Consider the following 17,373-nt stretch of genomic DNA (forward strand, 5'->3'; position numbering starts at 1 on the left):
TGTCAAAATGTGTTTTCTTATTGACAAATAAATGTAATTTGTTTTTAAAATCCCTTGTGCATCTTTCAGTTGAGATTGTAATTAATTTTTTTTAACAAATTCACATTTCTGTAAAAAGTGTGGAATAAGGAGACAAGGCTTTAATATATACATGTAGTAGCAAAATGGTTGTTACTGTTTATAAAGGGTTCAATTTATTTGCAGGAGAGAAAGGGACAATAGTACTGAATGCAGGGGTGGGTTTAGGTTTAAACACATTTATGCTCAAAATTGCTCTGTCTCAGTGTTCTCCATGACCATGTCTCCTATATCAAGTTTGTATTGAAATGCTATGTCTCTTCAAACTTTTCATGTTACAATATGAAGGAGAATGGAAGATCGTGAAATGAAAAAATGGTAGAATCACTGTAGCCTTGAAATGTCCACAAGAGTCTCATAAGATTAGTATTCCTTTCATTAACAAACATAGAGCTAGCCAATATAGCATACCTGAATTTAGCAACCCAGCTATTAAAAATGAGTGAACTTATTTTAGGTTCTTTATTAGAATCTCTGCTCCTCAGTAGTGAATATATGGGTATCTAGAAAAGTACAAAATGGGACGTGCATATATTTTGTATGTGGGTGTTTGTGGGGCTTTTTGTTTGTTTTGGGTGGGTTGTTTATTTCTTTTTTTTTCAGAAAGGTGGTGGTTTAATCATTATTAATTTGTTCAAAATACAGTTTTTAAATTGCTTCACACCTAGACATTTCTAGGCAAGTAATGGGGACAAAAGAAAGCCAACAAAAGTCATCATGGAGTAAAACAGGCTTTGAAAAAAGAGACTGAGGGAGTTGAGCGAGTACTTGAACCTTCATGTATGCAATTCCCTGTAGATGCATTTTAGCTCAAAAGTTGCAGTACCCTAAAAACCTTTTGTGTTGAAAGAGACCATTGTTCACAGAAAACACAAAAATTAGCCTGTTGGGGTGTTTAATTAAAGATAACAAAACTGACATAACTTTCTTAGGGCAAAAATTTATTAAAGAACACCAAAGAAATTATCTGATGAAAATTGTCAAGTTCTCTAACTTTTTTTTTCATAGAACAAGGAGAATATGGAATTTCAAGCCTCACTGTAAAAGTTCATAGCAATGGGTAATATAAATCTCTGGACACATAGTCAGATGAATGAAGAATCAAAATCATGCATGAGAACAGTCTTTATTCTCATAGTCATTTGAAATGTGTAGTTTTAAGAAGATGAGGATAAATTTATTTATCTTTATTTATTATGAGGCTGCTAAAAAAATCTGAATTTAAGTACACACATTTTCTTTTCATTTTTTTCCAATCCCATTGGACTAGATCTTGAGCTAGAGCAGGTTACCCAAAACCATGTCCAGTCAGGTCTTGAATGAGTGATTTCTCTCCCTTTTTAAACCTGGTCCGCTTTGCAAAGAAGCATGCAAATTTGTCAGAGACAACAAAATATGCCTACATTTCTAGTACTGGAGTATATTACCATGTGAACATGAGACAGCTTAAAGAGTGATAAGATTTAGTCTGCATATCACAATCTTTTAACAAATGGCTATGCTGTCAGTTGCAGGTACCTAAGTGTATACGTTTGAATAAGTGATACTCCTATGAACCCTAGCTGAATGTCATCAGCATGTTATTTCTGTGATGGAAAGGCTGCAGTAGAAAATGGTTTAAAGGTATCAAATATAACTAGATATGATAGCTAGATAGGAAAAACAGACGGTATTTTATTACTGTTGCCACCTATAAAACTGCAGAATTCAAAGAAGTTTTGCTTCTATGACACCAAAGTATGATGGAGGAGTATGTGAAGTGGTTTTATATTTATTTTCTACCAAAATATTTTATTAAATTCTATATTGAACTTATTTATCAAAGCTGAAATTGGGACACAGAATACACAAGTCATCTACACACACGCTTTTTTGTAGCCTCCTAATCAAAATCAAGTAACATTAAAATTTCGTTGTTTTAGCAACATGAAAGGCTTTATCGATGCAGTCAGAGCAGTAGTTCTTGAAAAGAAGCAAGCCCTCATTCCTCTGTCAACTCAATTACAATAGTAGATTAATGGAAGTGTAGCTGAATTAGAGAGAAATTATTCCAGTAATCTGAAGATTTCTCTTCTTCAGCATAACTGGAAAGAAAAGAAATCCACGTTGTACTTCTGTATAAGCATCTTTGCAGTCATTTTCTATCAAAGAAGAGTGATTGCTTTGGTTGTGCATTCAAGCGTTGCCATAGCTCTCTGAATCTACCCTGACTCATTATTTTCTGCTGAAGCTACATTTAAAAAAAAATAAAAAAAAAAAAGTGATTGCAGTAATTCCTGTTTGGATAGAAAAGGAAAATCAGTGTAGAAAGAACCCTGTTTTTCTTCACAATTGCAAGCCTCTTGATTGGAGCTTTTGTTTTTCTTTTGTATGTTAGGCATTCCTTGTACAGATGGCCACTTTCCTAATCTTCTGTGGTGAAGGTTACCAAAAAGTCTATGGCTCTTGTGAGAATACTAGACCCATAAGGGTCAGGCTCTGTCATTTGTGAACATATTGAATAACAGTTATACTTTGTACACAGTCCTTTCAAGAGAACAGATTTACTGTTCATTTCAGAATGATTAAGGATGACCAATTTTTTTTTCTCCCCCCACAGCCATTGTTTGGCAGTAAAAGCCAGAAAGAAAATGGTGTATGTTTTCTACCACCCATGATTGATAGTTTTATATAGTGTCTTCTCTCTCTGTAGGTATGTGACACACAAGGTACCAGGGATTCTGTCCTGAAATGCATGACAGGTGCATTCAATTCCATAGTAGCTGGTGCTGTGCCCCAAGGACGTGATAAGTGTTAAGTTACTCTGTTCTCTGCCGCGCAATAATGCTGTGAGACTAACAGACATAATTTGTCACACATGAGATTTCTTTGAAAGAAACATGTCCATATGGCCTAGCAGAATAAAAGAAACACCTACTACTGATTTCTGCTAAACTTGCAGGTAGTACTGAAGTATTAATATATGTATATGTTATTTAGATTTAAATATACACTAATGTATATTTAAAATATAATAAGCAGTACTTTATACTCAGGTGTAGGAGATGTAATTGCAGCTGGAGAAAAGGAAGCCTAACCCTCTTCTCTTCACTGACAGTTTGATTTTTTTTTAAATGCTTCTATTAAAAATCCTTAGTAAGCAAACAAGGAATGTTGCATTTCATAATAGAAAACAAATTGTCTGAAGTAAAGTCAGGATTCTTTCCCTTTCCAGTATTTAATGCTTAATTATTTTAATAGTTAAATCTGCTGTTGTTACAACAGCACATAGAGTAAATACATCTGCTCTGTAGAGTTTATACTTTTTTCACTTTTTTCCTCACAAGTATTGCTTTGATATTACTATATTATTAAAGACAATTGAGCAAATGTCACTGTCATACAGTCCTTCAAATTTATGATACAATCTATACTGTTGCATTTTAATGTGAAGGCCCAAGGGAAAATGAATATGTCATCATAATGACACACTAACCAAATTTTTGAAGTGTTCTAAAATGCATGTTTTCCCTGTCAGGCAAGACAGTGATTTGCTTAATCTTTACTCCACATTATAAGCCACAGAAGATTATATTCAGCAGTAGCATTTAGTAAATCCCTCAAAATGCTTTTCATGCTTTGGTGGAAAACCACTAGTTTATATTTTTCCAGAGTTTCTTGATCACTTTGAATATTATCTTAGTATTCATAAACTAATGTTTCAGGAAAATGGATATGTGTGTTTGCACAGCCTAAACAACTCTCAGACTTAGGTTAGAAGCCATGACTTAGGAAACATGGTTTGTAGATGCATAGAGGTAAGCTTATCCACAGAATACTTCAGAGCACATGGTAAAATCCATCCCCCTCTCTGCCGGGGAGAATCTGAACAGAGAATCTGAAGTTAGATGGCATATTCTCAACCATTCACAAATTTGTATTTATTTGTGTTTAGTTTATTCTCAATTAATTTTACCATACAGAATTAGTATGTGAAATAATTGAAGAACAGGGCTTTTTAAGATCTGATAGTGTTGGCTTGAGAGTTTAACCCCTACTTATCTAATTCTTGGACTTTACCCACCCCTTGTCTGTACAGTTTATACTTTATACTGTTATACACCCCTCTGATGGATAAATTAGTGGAACTGTATCCTGACACGTACAATATTAAGATCTATAGCAACTCACACAGAGCATTCTGCCCTTTGCTTCTGCCTTTCTGCTTTGCTGTTGGAAAATTTTGGTTGGTTAGTTGGGTTTTAGTATCATGTAATTTGGGTAGGAGAGCGGCTCTTGTGATTTAGTAACAATCAGATTCTAGGGCCATTTTACCAAATAATTCCTGATTGCAGAATGAGGCTGCAGATAAATTGCCAGGTCCTTTTAAAAACTCCAGATATTTCTGTGCAAGTACAGAAATAATAATGAAATAATAGTTTATTTTCTCTGCAGTAGATTGTATTCCCAAATATAAACAGTTTTCTCATTTGCGTGATGTGTCTTGCAATGAAGATGGCAGCCTTATGCAAGAGGTTCAACACAGTGAAGATAGCCTTAAAACACTGGAGGATTCCTCTGTAATCAGTAAGAGTGAGCAGCTGCAGCTTTCACTGGAGGCAGTTATGAAGTATGTAGTTGTTGGTTTGTTTATTATGGCTTTCTAATTCCTACTTCTTCTCCACTGTTGTGGCTTACTGCCTCATCCAGGTGATTGATGGTGCTGCATGTCTCATCTAGGGGAACATACAGTCACATCTCAGGTAATATAAACCCAGGAAGTACCAAGGCCCTTATGATTATTATGACTACGCCGTTTTCAGACAAGTTCAAAGATCAAAGCTGCAAAAGTAGGCATACTTCCTAGGTGCTTAACTAAAGCTTATGTATCTTTGTCTTCTGGCCATCAAAGATAGAGGGTTATTAGTAGGCAATGGTTGTTGATTTTTTTTGTTTGGTTTGGTTTGGTTTTAATGTTGGTAATGATAGGCTATGTATAATGCTACTAACTGTTCTACTTTGATATTCAAGAAGAGGGATCCTGATTTTGTTTGGACATTGCAGTACTAGGAAATAATGAAGCTGAATTTTGGTTGAGTTTTTCTAGATGGAAAGACACACAGCAAGCCTGTTTCAGTTTAGTCTTTGTTTCAGTTCAGTTTTTGTTTCTTTCAATAGAGGTACTAAGGACGACATCTGTGCAGATCATTAGTGTATTGTACTTTTTAATTGTAATTTAATTAAATTGAAATTTTAGAAAGCCTCTCGTTTTTATTTTAGGGTTTTTTTTTAAACAGATAATATGATCTGCAGTTCCCTCTGTATGAAGGACAGGGATAAAACAATCTGTGTGCTTTGTCTTGGCAAATACCTTGCAGAGTAGCATGTCCTGATACTTTGCTGACTTTGGTGGGGAAGAGTGTTTTTCACAGAGATTAGAAAAAAAATGCTGTGCTCACTATAATACCTCTCAGGAGATTTCTGGAAAAATAACAAAGCTTTCTCGGGAGCCTTTATCTGAAAAATAAATCCGTGCAGATAACTTATTTCAGCGGCAGATGTCCATTGCTAAGCTTTACAAATTAAGGGCAGTTCTGTGGGGAATCTCTAGATCCAGTCTTCCACTTGTTATTGTCAGTAATTGTTATGGATAGTAAATTGTGCCTTTTATTTCTTATTCAGTAGCTGAATATTGTTTCCTGTACTTTGCTTTTATAATTTAAGCAATTGAATCACCACGTTCTTCTCTGGATGTCTGTTATTAGCTTATCATCACAAATAATTGAAATTCTTTAATTGCATTTTTGTAAATGTTGTATTTGGTCTTCTAGACCTTAAATTAAAAAAAGTCAGATTTTTTTGAGATTTTTGTTGTTGTTTAGCATTTTTCCTTTCTTCAGCAAATTAGGAAGTATAAACAAGCCTTTTACATGGATTGGCTTGCTCTGCTCCCATAGCAATGCAAACTAATGGAAATACAAAATACTTCACTTTCTGGCAGAACTCCATATCGTTTTACAGCCTTATGTGTGCAGGAAAATCCCCAAAGCACATTAAATGTGGCTAGGAAAGACTGTCTTTAAGGTGTTATTGTGCTCTTCATTGCTTCTTCCTCATTTTACTTTTGTTTCCTTTTGGTTTTTTTTCTCTCTTTTCTTTTTTTCATTTTGGGTTAATCATCTTACAGTAAGGCAAACCTGAAAGTTTCTTGTTGATAGGTCTGTTTATTAAGGACTAGCTTCAGATTATTCCAAACTAGAAAATACCAAATCAAGTGTTGGTTTTCCTTTCCTTGAAGATATCAGATATGTGAATTTATTTGTGGTGGAAGCTCCACTGTTGTGTATGAGCCTGTCAGAAAAAGTGAAGATGAAGTCTCTCTAAAGGTCAGATGTTTATTAGCTTTCATTGTAGAAACTGCAGTTGGAGTGCAAACATGCTTATTTTAGCTTGTCACTGTAGAAAAGCACTGATTTGCTTTGGCTCTGAACTCATCACTTGGCTCACGGACAGTAAGATCCTATCTTGTATTACTTCAGCCTTCTCTACCTGAAAGGCTGTGTTTTGCCTTGTAAAATGTTACTGTAACAGATAAATAAAATGGTAAAATATCTTTGCTCTGACAATAGATTATTCAGTAAGTTTTACCAAATATTTTAAAGGAAGAAAGCAAACTTCCCTCTGAGATATATCCTCAAGGGGTTACATTTAAAGAGCCTGAATATAGATACTCGAAAAATTCTGTGGCAATGAGGCAAAAATCTAGGGTACCACACTTTAAACAAAATGTAGAAGATCTGCAAAGGTTACAGGGAATGTGAGGGGGGGAGGAGGGAGGGAAGAAGAAAAAAGAGTTTGGAGGATTTGGCCTTACAGGAAATTTATAAACAACTTGATTTATTTAATTTGGGATGGTAAAGAATGGAGAGAGCCTGATAATAATGTAAAGTATTTAGCAGTCCAGGACAGACAGGACAGTCAGTAATTGATTGTCTTCAGTGTCTGCTAGATTTAGATTAAGACCAAGATGCTTAATTTTCTCTGGACATGAAAGTAACTGCAGATGCAGGAATGAGCTTTAATATTTAGGTTGCAATTATTACTAAGTAGATAAGAGCAAGGGTTACGTGACTCTTGCCATATAGCTCATTACTCAGTTGAGGCTGTTATTAGAATAGCAACAGAACTTGATCTTGGAATCCATCTGTTGGAAGGAGACAATACAGCCTGCTGTTTCCCGTACTATAGACCATTACTTAGCCATTGTACTCGTCTGCTGCCCAATGGAACAAACAAGAAAGATTTTTACCCCAGGTTTAGGGTAGATGCTGAGAGTTAATTTCTACAATAGCTGCCTAGACAGGTCTTTAACCCTGTCACTGTAGAAAGCATCTGGTGCAAACAGCCTGAACATATTTCATGTAGTATTGGGAAAGGTTGGTTGCTTTAAAATTTCTGAGAACTACTTTAAAAATACTTCTGAACATTCCAAACATTCTTTTTATTCTAAACTCCTATTAGTCAAGTGTTGTTTGCTTTAATTTTTTGCTGCAGAAAGTTAGTGTAGACCCTTGAATGAATTCCAATGAATGTCCTTTCTGTGAGAGAGAGAGAGTGTAAACATGCAGCTATATTATCCTTCTTACTGAAGGGCAGCACTGTGATAGGAGCTGCATCTGCAGTCAGGATATTTGTAAAATGGAACACTTGTCTGTAGATTTGGGAATAAGAATCTTCAGAAATGTCTGTAGAAAGCATGTATGCCAGCAGGGTAATGGGTAGCGTTTCCTCATATGCGCTCATTTGAGTGCTTGCATATGAAACAGCGTAACATTTCTTTCTTCAACACTTTCTCAACTCTTTTCTTTCTTCCCAAGCAATTTAAAAATTGTATGTGGCAGTTAACAAAGTACTTTCTATTTTCCAAGTTAGATTACAGATGTAATGTTATATTGTGGCCTTCTAGGGCAGATATGAAAAGGAAAAAATGTATCTGGAAATGTTATGGACACATTTCAGTTACCAGTTGCAGTGTATTGACTGGCTGATTGTAATACTGATTTCTGGATACATACCAGGTATCCTAAGATCTTAAAATATAGTCAACAATTCATAGCTATGTTTTCCTTGCAGAAAGCTCACTCTTGTCAGTTACTGATTGTAGATGCACCGTAACTCATGTGTTGTGCTAATAGTACATCAGGAACTAGTAATGGAGAATGAAATACTTTAAAGTAGCTACATCAAGATTTCATTATCTCAAACACTCAGTCTTAAATAGTGGCTTCAGAATATTCATACACAAAATATAAACAAACTTATATTCTTCTACATAAAATATTAACATATATTCCAAACTATATATATTTATATTAATAAAAAGGTGAAAAATAAGAAAGAAAAAACCATAAGCAATAATTCTATTAAACCAATCCTATTTAATTTTCAGTTTTCAACTGAGGTGCTTTAGTTTCAAGAAACCAAAGAGAATTCACTCAAGCCGGGGAACTACCAAATGGCTCTTTTTCCTCAGGAGTTCCATGATGTCTGACTGAGACCAAATGTTCTTTGTGGTATTTAGCAGTAATTGCAGCATAAGCACAGCCATAAACAGCAGCTGCCAACATCATTAGGCAAACAATTCCGCAGACAACTCCAGTTATTACTACAGTGGCAATTGCGTGACGCAGACTAACAGGTCTTGGCTTTGGTTTGGGTTCACAGTTTGAACGGCTGCTTTCCGCATGTTCATGGTGATGAACATGCTTTGGAGAGCTTCTGTGCTCAAAGCTATGGTGGTGAATGCTGGCCAGATGAACATGAGCTGTCCGTAGAGGGCATGCTCCAAACAGCTCATAGGGAACTTTGAGGAGGTCCTTTCCTTTCCGAATCCCTGGTGCTGAGCAGATAATGCCATCACTTATTCCTCCTGGGGAAAAGAAAAAAAAGGAGAAAAATATTCATGGTCTTAAGATTTGGTGGTTTCTTCATTGTCTTAAGGAACAGTTGACAGAAATATGGAGTAATTTTATCATCACCTTTGAATTTATACTTTTAAAGTTTTATAACTGTATTTTTAAGATGTCATTCCAGCCAGATCAAGAGTCAGATTATTACATTTTAACATTCATATAAGAGTATTTGCAAGAATTAATTCATCAAGAATTAAATTACTATGATTTTATGAATGTAAAGGTAAAAGATAACAGTGGTATAAAAGTAAGAACTGAGTCTCAGATGAAAACAAAGAGATATTAACAGTCTCTTAATTCCATTCAAATGTGTACTATTACTTCCTCTTATAAAGAGAAATGGAAACAGCATATTTAGTAAAGATTTCCCACTTGATTGAAATACTCCATGAAATAGTAATTGTTCTGACATCATCTGCTAACTGTAATGAAGCAAAGAGAAAGTTCAGCAATTTCTTGGTAAGAAAATATACAGACATCTGAAGGAGTTAAGTTTAATCAATCTGTTACCCTGCTCAAATGGTAACTTTCAAGATTGCTTAGGTCCAGCTTCAGCTGGATATTTTTAGTATAACAGGAAGTGAAGTAGGAAGCCTCAGTCCTGGTAAATCACGTAGTTGTTTGTCAACGTGTAGAGGAACTCACACTGAGCACAGCCTTCAGATTTCCAATTAGTTCATACACCAGAGCTTTAGGGGTGTAGTGCCTCAACGAGGCCAAAACCAATGTTTACATAGTTTTAAAAATTAACTAATTGAATCAGCTGAATTTTCTTCCTCTTCTCTTTCCAAACCTTCCAGCTAAAGCCAGGCATAGAAATTTTCATCCTGAAAAGGCTTTGTCTGAGAAAGCAGTGAATAAGCAGACCCAAACTAACATCAAAAACTACTCTGCAAATACTGATGATATTTCAAGACAGTTACAAGCACAGCAGCATCTACTGATGATATTTCAAGACAGTTACAATCACAGCAGCATCTCTGGGTCTTTAGTAGTCAACCCACATCCTGATTTCAGACACCTTCAATATGTTACTTTGAATGTGGATATCGGTAAAATCTTGCAATTCTTTAAGGATGAGGAATCCTTAAAACTTCTGTGCTTTTAATTAACCAAATATGTGTGCTTATAACAGAAGATGGAAGTCCCACCTGAACTGAAGCAGTCTCTATAATTGTTTATGAGAATGTATCAAATGCCAATTGCCTAAGCTGGATTCAGCTAAAAATACTGATATGGTTTAGTGTTATATTTGACACAAGGAGCAATATTTTTAAATTTAGACAATGTTCCATCTCCAGCAATGTTTTTGTTAAAACTAGCTAAAAACATCTCTAGAGCCACAGTGCTATTTTATCATAAGTATACAGTATGAGTCATGGGAAAGATTAGTGTGCAATATAACTAATTTTTCTTCATGGGTTTCATATGAGTAATTGTAGGGAAATAAAAGTGTAGAAAAGATCATGGTGCTCAGGCTTCCTTTGAAACTTCTTGCTAAAACAGATACATAAGTTCCATATTACTTAATTTAAGTAATCTGTACAGTGTTCAGAAAGATGGAAGGGCATCACTGAGTTTCTAAACAATGTTGTTTTTAAAAATAAATTCCAATACTTATGCTGCTGGCAGAGTAATTAAGGTAATCTGATTTGTTTATCTTGGATCATTACATACTTTTGCACAGAGAACCCCTGCTGAATTTTTTATGTAGGGAATGATTCCAGCATAATACAACTAAAGCCTTGGGATAATGTAATATTTTAGCAATCCAAAATATGAAGAGTTTAACCCTAAGAGGAGCTCAGCCTTCTGTATTTTCTAAAAGGTTGCTTCTGTCAGTGGTTTTACCTCACCCAGAGACTATTCCTGTATTAATTTTGTTGCATAGCAAGTACAGTATTCCAACTGACTTGGAGGGGGGTCTGCTGCCTGAAAATGGTAGTCCATTCAATCACAGGCAATGTGGGCCATCTTCACATGTGTCATGTTGCAACATGTTCCATCTCTTCCATACATAGACAGGCAATCTGCTGTTCAGATGCAAACATCAAACATCAAAGCCTGATTTAGAGAAAAGCAAATTGCCCAGGTATTCTGAATTCTCAGTCTGAACATACTTCCTGGGAGAAAGAAATTTAATTTAATATTTAATTCCTTTAGAATGAAATAATATTTTCCTTTCTATAGCTAACTCATGGATATATTTAAAAACAGATGTGGCCAAAGTATGAGGTTACTTCTATTTATAAAATTCACTCTTCCTCAGGTGATGACATTACACATTTCTGTCAGGAAATTGTCAATTAATTTAGTACCTCATCTGTTTGACAATAAATTAGGAAGCAATACTAGGAAAAAATTGTTTAAGGGGGTAACATACATTTTTAGGTAAAGTATTTTAGAATAAACCTTTATTTAGAATAAACCAAACCAGGTTGGAAGAGACCTTCAAGATCATCGCGTCCAACCCATCAACCAATCCAACCCACCCAAACAACTAACCCATGGCACCAAGTACCCCATCAAGTCTCCTCCTGAACACCTCCAATGACGGCAACTCCACCACCTCCTTGGGCAGCCCATTCCAATGGGCAATCACTCTTTCTGTATAGAACTTCTTCCTAACATCCAAACTGAACCTCCACGGCACAGCCTGAGACTGTGTCCTCTTGTTCTGGTACTGGTTGCCTGGGAGAAGAGACCAACCTCTGCCTGTCTACAACCTCCCTTCAGGTAGTTGTAGAGAGTGATAAGGTCACCCCTGAATCTCCTCTTCTCCAGGCTAAGCAACCCCAGCTCCCTCAGTCTTTCCTCATAGGGCTTGTGTTCCAAGCCCCTCACCAACTTCGTTGCCCTTCTCTGGACTCATTCCAGCAAGTCAACATCCTTCCTAAACTGAGGGGCCCAGAACTGGACACAGTACTCGAGGTGTGGCCTAACCAGTGCAGTATACAGGGGCAGAATGACCTCCCTGCTCCTGCTGGCTACACTGTTCTTAATGCAGACCAGGATGCCATTGGCCCCCCTGGCCGCCTGGGTACACCACAGGCTCACGTTCAGCCTACAGTCGACCAGTACCCCCAGGTCCCTCCCTGCCTGGCTGCTCTCCAGCCACTCTGACCCCAACCTGTAGCTCTGCATAGGGTTGTTGTGGCCAATGTGCAGAACCTGGCACTTGGATGTGTTAAATCTCATGCTGTTGGATTCTGCCCATCTGTCCAGCCTGTTGAGGTCCCTCTGCAGAGCCTCTCTACCCTCCATCAGATCAATTCCTGCCCCCAGCTTGGTGTCGTCAGCAAATTTACTGATGATCAACTCAATGCCCTCATCCAGATCGTTAATAAAGATGTTAAAGAGGATGGGGCCCAGCACTGATCCTTGGGGCACACCACTAGTGACTGGCTGCCAGCTGGATGTGGCACCATTCACCACCACTCTCTGGGCTCGGCCATCCAGCCAGTTCCTAACCCAGCTCAGAGTGCTGCTGTCCAAGCCATGATAATTTAGAGAGGAATTAGAATCTTGAGTTCTTTAAAGCTGAATCAGTATTGATATGTCTTGGTGTTTACCCTCATGCACCAGGTAAAAAGCTTTTAAATAGTAGGTTTGCTTCTAGCAAAAATATATTGGTAGAATTAAAGCAAGCTTATGTGCACAAGGGTATTTCTTACATAAATAGATAGATATGAATATATATGCATACACACTGTGTACATACGTATTTCCAGAATGTGCCTGTACATACTATGTGATTGTGTGTGCATATCTTTCTTCCTCTTTCTGCTGCTATAAATTTTCCCTAGGATTCTAGTTTGCCATCTGCACTTCTGAAAGCACCTGTATTCCTGAAAGCATCTGTATTCAGATCTATGCATAATAATAGAATTTAGTGTGCTCTCCCTTTTGAGGACAGACTGAGGGTGGTGGGACTCTTTAGCTTGGAGAAAAGGAGACTAAGGGGTGGCCTCATTAATGTTTATAAATATGGAAAGAGGGAATGCCCAGAGGATGGAGCCAGGCTCTTCTCGGTGATACCCAATGACAAGATGTGGGGCAATGGGTGTTGAGGCATAGGAAACTCCATGGAAACACGAGGAAAAAAATTTCTCACTCTGAGGGTGACGGAACAGTGGAACAGGGTGTCCAGGGAGGTTGTGAAGTCTTCCTCTCTGGAGATATTTAAAACCCATCTGGATGTGTTGCTGTGTGACCTAGTATAGGTGATCCTGCTCTGGCAGAGGAGTTAGACTAGATACCTTTTGAGCTCCTTTCCACGCCCTAACATTCTGTGATTCTGTGTGATTTGAGGGGGTGACCTAAAGTGTGGGACAAATTGTGGAGCCGTAGTAGTGAAAACTAGTGAGATACTGCTTAAGTGTTTTTGTAATGAGAAGAATTCCTTACCTCTGTATAAAAAGCTCTCCAGCCACAGTTTCAGGCCAAAGACATTACAATTACATTGCCAGGGATTATCTTTGAAAAGAACCACTTTTAGGTTTGGAAGTGACTCCAGCAGAACTCTTTCCATTTTCTGAAGTTTGTTATGCTTCACAGACAGTAATGTTATATTTCCTGTGCGGTTTCCAAAAGTCTCAGGTAAACGTATAATGCTGTTGGATGACAAGTCCAGTTCTTTTAGGCGTGGGAGGAAACTGAAAGTCTTGTTTTCTATGTAATGAATCAAATTTCGGGTTAGATTTAGAACCTGTAGATACCGTAGTTTTTGGAAAGCTCCTGGTGCCAAACTTGAGAGAGAATTATTAGACAAGTCTAAGATTTTGAGCAATGGCGTTCCAGTGAATGCATTTGGGCTGATTCTCCAAATACGGTTATTCTGCAACTGTAGTATCTGAATTTCAGGAGGTAAAGGGGCAGGAATTTCAGTAAATCCTCTGTTCTTGCAGTCTGCAGTCTTTGAAGCTGTATTGCATAGGCATTTGTTGGGACATCCACGAGCCGCATAGATTAACAAGGTGACACTCAAACCCAAAAGCCAGTTACCTGTATCACAAGTGAAAGATTTAAAACTAGCTTAAAATGTTTGTCTTTTGGCAAGGTACAGATCATTAACATGGGCAACGGACATAGAACTCCACAATAAATATTCAGGTAGATAGCACAGAGTGTGTTAATTTCTTTTGTAATACTGTAGTAAATTACAAATGGTATTTAAGATAATGAAATACTTTCACAATGCCAAATGAATTCAGCGCTTCCATGGTCTTAAAATGAAGTGCTTCCTGTGGCTTTATCTTAAGTAGAAATGGTTTTCAGGAGGATTTGCCATCAGCAAAGCAGTGATGTTGAAGGGAATGTGACAGAGTTTCTAAAATTCTTAAATTGGAATGTTCATGTGGTAATAAAAACTTTGAGCCATCTCCTGTCAGAAGAACTGCAAGCAGAACTTATATTTTTCTGTGATTTTTCTAATTGAACTACCTGAAAAAGAATTAATGTGTCGTAAAAAGAAGTAACAGGCTACAGAGATGTTGCTATTAAAAGAATTAACAGTAGTTTTTCAGCAATTCAGATTCTGGTTGTTCTTTAAAATATCTATATTTATACTCATCACTTCAGTTCCCTTATCTAAATGCCAGCTGTACTTCCCATGAAAACAAATTTCTACACAATCAGCAAACATTTGCCAAGAAGCTGTTAAAAAGATAAATGAGTTGACAGAAGTGCTTAGTAATATTTAGTATCTTTAATTATCTTCTGCTCCCCAGTGTTCAGGTCAGCATTAACTGAAAAATAGGATTTCACTTTCCATATCTTTCTAATAATCTTACTCTGAAAACAAGCTGCCACTTAAAGCTATGTTTGTATACACAGCATAATTATATTGTTTTTTAGTAATTAATCAGATGTCAAATCATTAGATTTTCTTTGAAGAACGTCAGAATGCTAAATCATTGTGTAACACTGTTTTTGAAATGCTTTAAATACATTTTACTGTTTACTGTTTCAAATGTATATTTTAGTTGCTACATGAAACCTTTGAAAATTAAACTACATACTGCTTATTGACTTAAAGAGATTAAATGATTAGTAACAGGGAATACTATATAAAATGAGTAACAATATTTGATTATAACACTGAAGATGACAAAGACACAAGTGAACGTTTTATTCTGAAGCTACAGTTTAAGTCATAAACTACTGATTAATTTTTACTCAAAAACTTAATTGTATTTATATGAAATTTATACATAATTGTATTTATATGAAAGTTATACATAATATTTTGCAACACTGAATTCTACAGTGTAGATATTTAGAAAGAATTCAATGTTCTTGTGAACAAAGTAAGGCAGTACTTTCAGTTCCTTACATTATTCTGCCACAACTGGCTTCAGAAACTGAGACAGCTTCTTACAATGAGTTAAATGCTGCTTTACAAGGAAATGCTTAGAGAAAAGAAAAAAAATAAATCATTATTAATCTGAATACTTCAATATCTCACCTTTCATTCTGTTTTGATTATTCTTTGCCTTGCAGAAGATTCAATCCATTTTCCGATGTAGAGCAATAACAGATACTCTCTTCTGATTCCCACTTCAAATCTGTAGTGTGCTCATCCAGTTTCCTTTCTGTAGGTGGTTTGTTGTTGCTGCTGCTTTAATTTCAGATGGTATCTGTGGCTTTTGTAGAAATGCAATTATTTCCAGTTAGTTACTCCATCAGCCTTTGATTTTTTCCTTATCACAATCTTCCCTCCCCTTCACCCCCACCGCCTGTCCTTTTATGACTCTCAGAGACTTTGCCTCTTAATCTGTCCACAGGACATATAAAGAGTGTCTGTCAGCTCTAACTGGACAGCTGTAACATACAAATAATGACCTGATAGCTTTTCCTTTTCAATTTATTTAATCTGCCTCAAATTGAAGGCACAAAAATAAGACTGCCTTTATAAATCCAGTACTGTTTCTGAATTCTGGTGGATTATTAGCTCTGCAATGTCAATTTTTGCAAGATCCGATGACTCTGAACATGGATTCTGATTATCCTGGGCTGTGACTGGAGGCAGTGGAGTGTATAATATCACTATGAATAGGCCTCTGGGTTGATGACATGGTTTTTGACAGTGCACTTGTTTGCTCCTCTAAGCTGCTTCATCTGACATCCATTAGTTGTGCTGACAGGATTTTCTTGAATGGGAACACAGGACCAGTGGCTCCTCCCATAGAAATGGCATACATCCTGGTATTTTCACCAAGAATGCTGAATAAATTTATTTTATTTTGAAGATACTGGAAAGCAGTGACAGATGATAATAAAATTATACTTCCTGTGTTTGTGCTATGGAGATTGTCATAGAAAACTGAGATAATCGCAACCAAACTGCTGTTGAAACAGAGTCTTACAAGAGGTTATCTGGTGTCCAGTCAAGCTGAGACTTGGAAATTATCAGCAAGGGAGATTCTCTGAGCAACCTACTCCAATGTGTATCTAATCTTTTGTCTTAACAACCAGAGTTTAGGCTCAAGGTGAGGAGAAAGTTCTTCACTGAGAGAGTTGTTAGCCATTGGAATGTGCTGCCCAGGGAGGTGGTGGAGTCACCATCCCTGGAGGTGTTCAAGAGGGGATTGGATATGGCACTTCGTACTGTGGTTTAGTCATGAGGTCTTAGGTGACAGGTTGAACTTGATGATCTTTGAGGTCTCTTCCAACCTTGGTGATTCTGTGAACTTGTGTCACCTCCTGTCATGCCACCACACATCCATGTGAAGAAAGTAAGCCCATCTTCTCCATAGCTGTCTCTTGGTTACTGAAAAATCTGTGTTTTGATCTCTGCCACCCCACCCAGACAAGAGAGCGTTTTCTGTCATTATTGTATGTTGTGCTGAATTGTTTCCGATGCCAGTCCAGATATCAGTCAAGGACAGCGAATGCTGCTGGGAAGCAAAGGAGAGCATAAAGAAACTGACAGTCTGTAAACATGACTGTTCACATTGAAGATATCAGGATTTTTGCTACAAATTATAGGCCATACTGTCCTTGACACTTGATGAATGCAGGTTGAGTCTGTGATTTCGTGTAGAGGAATGCTGCAGCTGTAGATTACTTGATACCATAGTCACACTAAATAACTTCAGCTTTAAAAAGGCAGAGGGAGATAAGCTTAAAGGTCTGCCATGATGTATTTCAAAGGTATACTTGGAAGCAAAGTTTCTCTAACCTTTGTTGCACCATACCATTATTTGCTATGCCCTTTCCCAACCCATACATGTCTATACATATACAAACACATAAACAGACTTGTCTTAAATAGAGCCAGTGAATCATTTTAGTGGAGACAGTAAAAAGTGAAATTATAAAATATCATCATTCTTAGAGGTTG

At 36.9% G+C, this 17,373-nt stretch overlaps 2 protein-coding genes across 6 annotated transcripts in view; one reads left to right on the plus strand and one right to left on the minus strand.

The window, feature by feature from the left end:
* Positions 1–17,373, plus strand: part of CACNA2D3 (calcium voltage-gated channel auxiliary subunit alpha2delta 3) — a 432,799-nt gene that overhangs the window by 350,026 nt on the left and 65,400 nt on the right. The gene's annotated exons all lie outside the window — the stretch shown is intronic.
* On the minus strand, positions 1,131–16,042 carry LRTM1 (leucine rich repeats and transmembrane domains 1). The gene is made up of 4 exons (XM_068163810.1): positions 15,873–16,042; positions 15,496–15,673; positions 13,437–14,033; positions 1,131–8,986 (listed from the first exon to the last, which is right to left on the minus strand). Exons 2-4 carry the CDS (start codon positions 15,500–15,502, stop codon positions 8,553–8,555), a joined length of 1,038 nt encoding a protein of 345 aa, XP_068019911.1. The 5' UTR covers positions 15,503–15,673; positions 15,873–16,042; the 3' UTR covers positions 1,131–8,552.

This window comes from Melanerpes formicivorus, unplaced genomic scaffold (genome assembly GCF_026170545.1).
Source record: "Melanerpes formicivorus ecotype bairdi unplaced genomic scaffold, bMelFor1.0.p_v2 SCAF_74, whole genome shotgun sequence".
In the NCBI taxonomy this organism is placed as follows: Eukaryota; Metazoa; Chordata; class Aves; order Piciformes; family Picidae; genus Melanerpes; species Melanerpes formicivorus.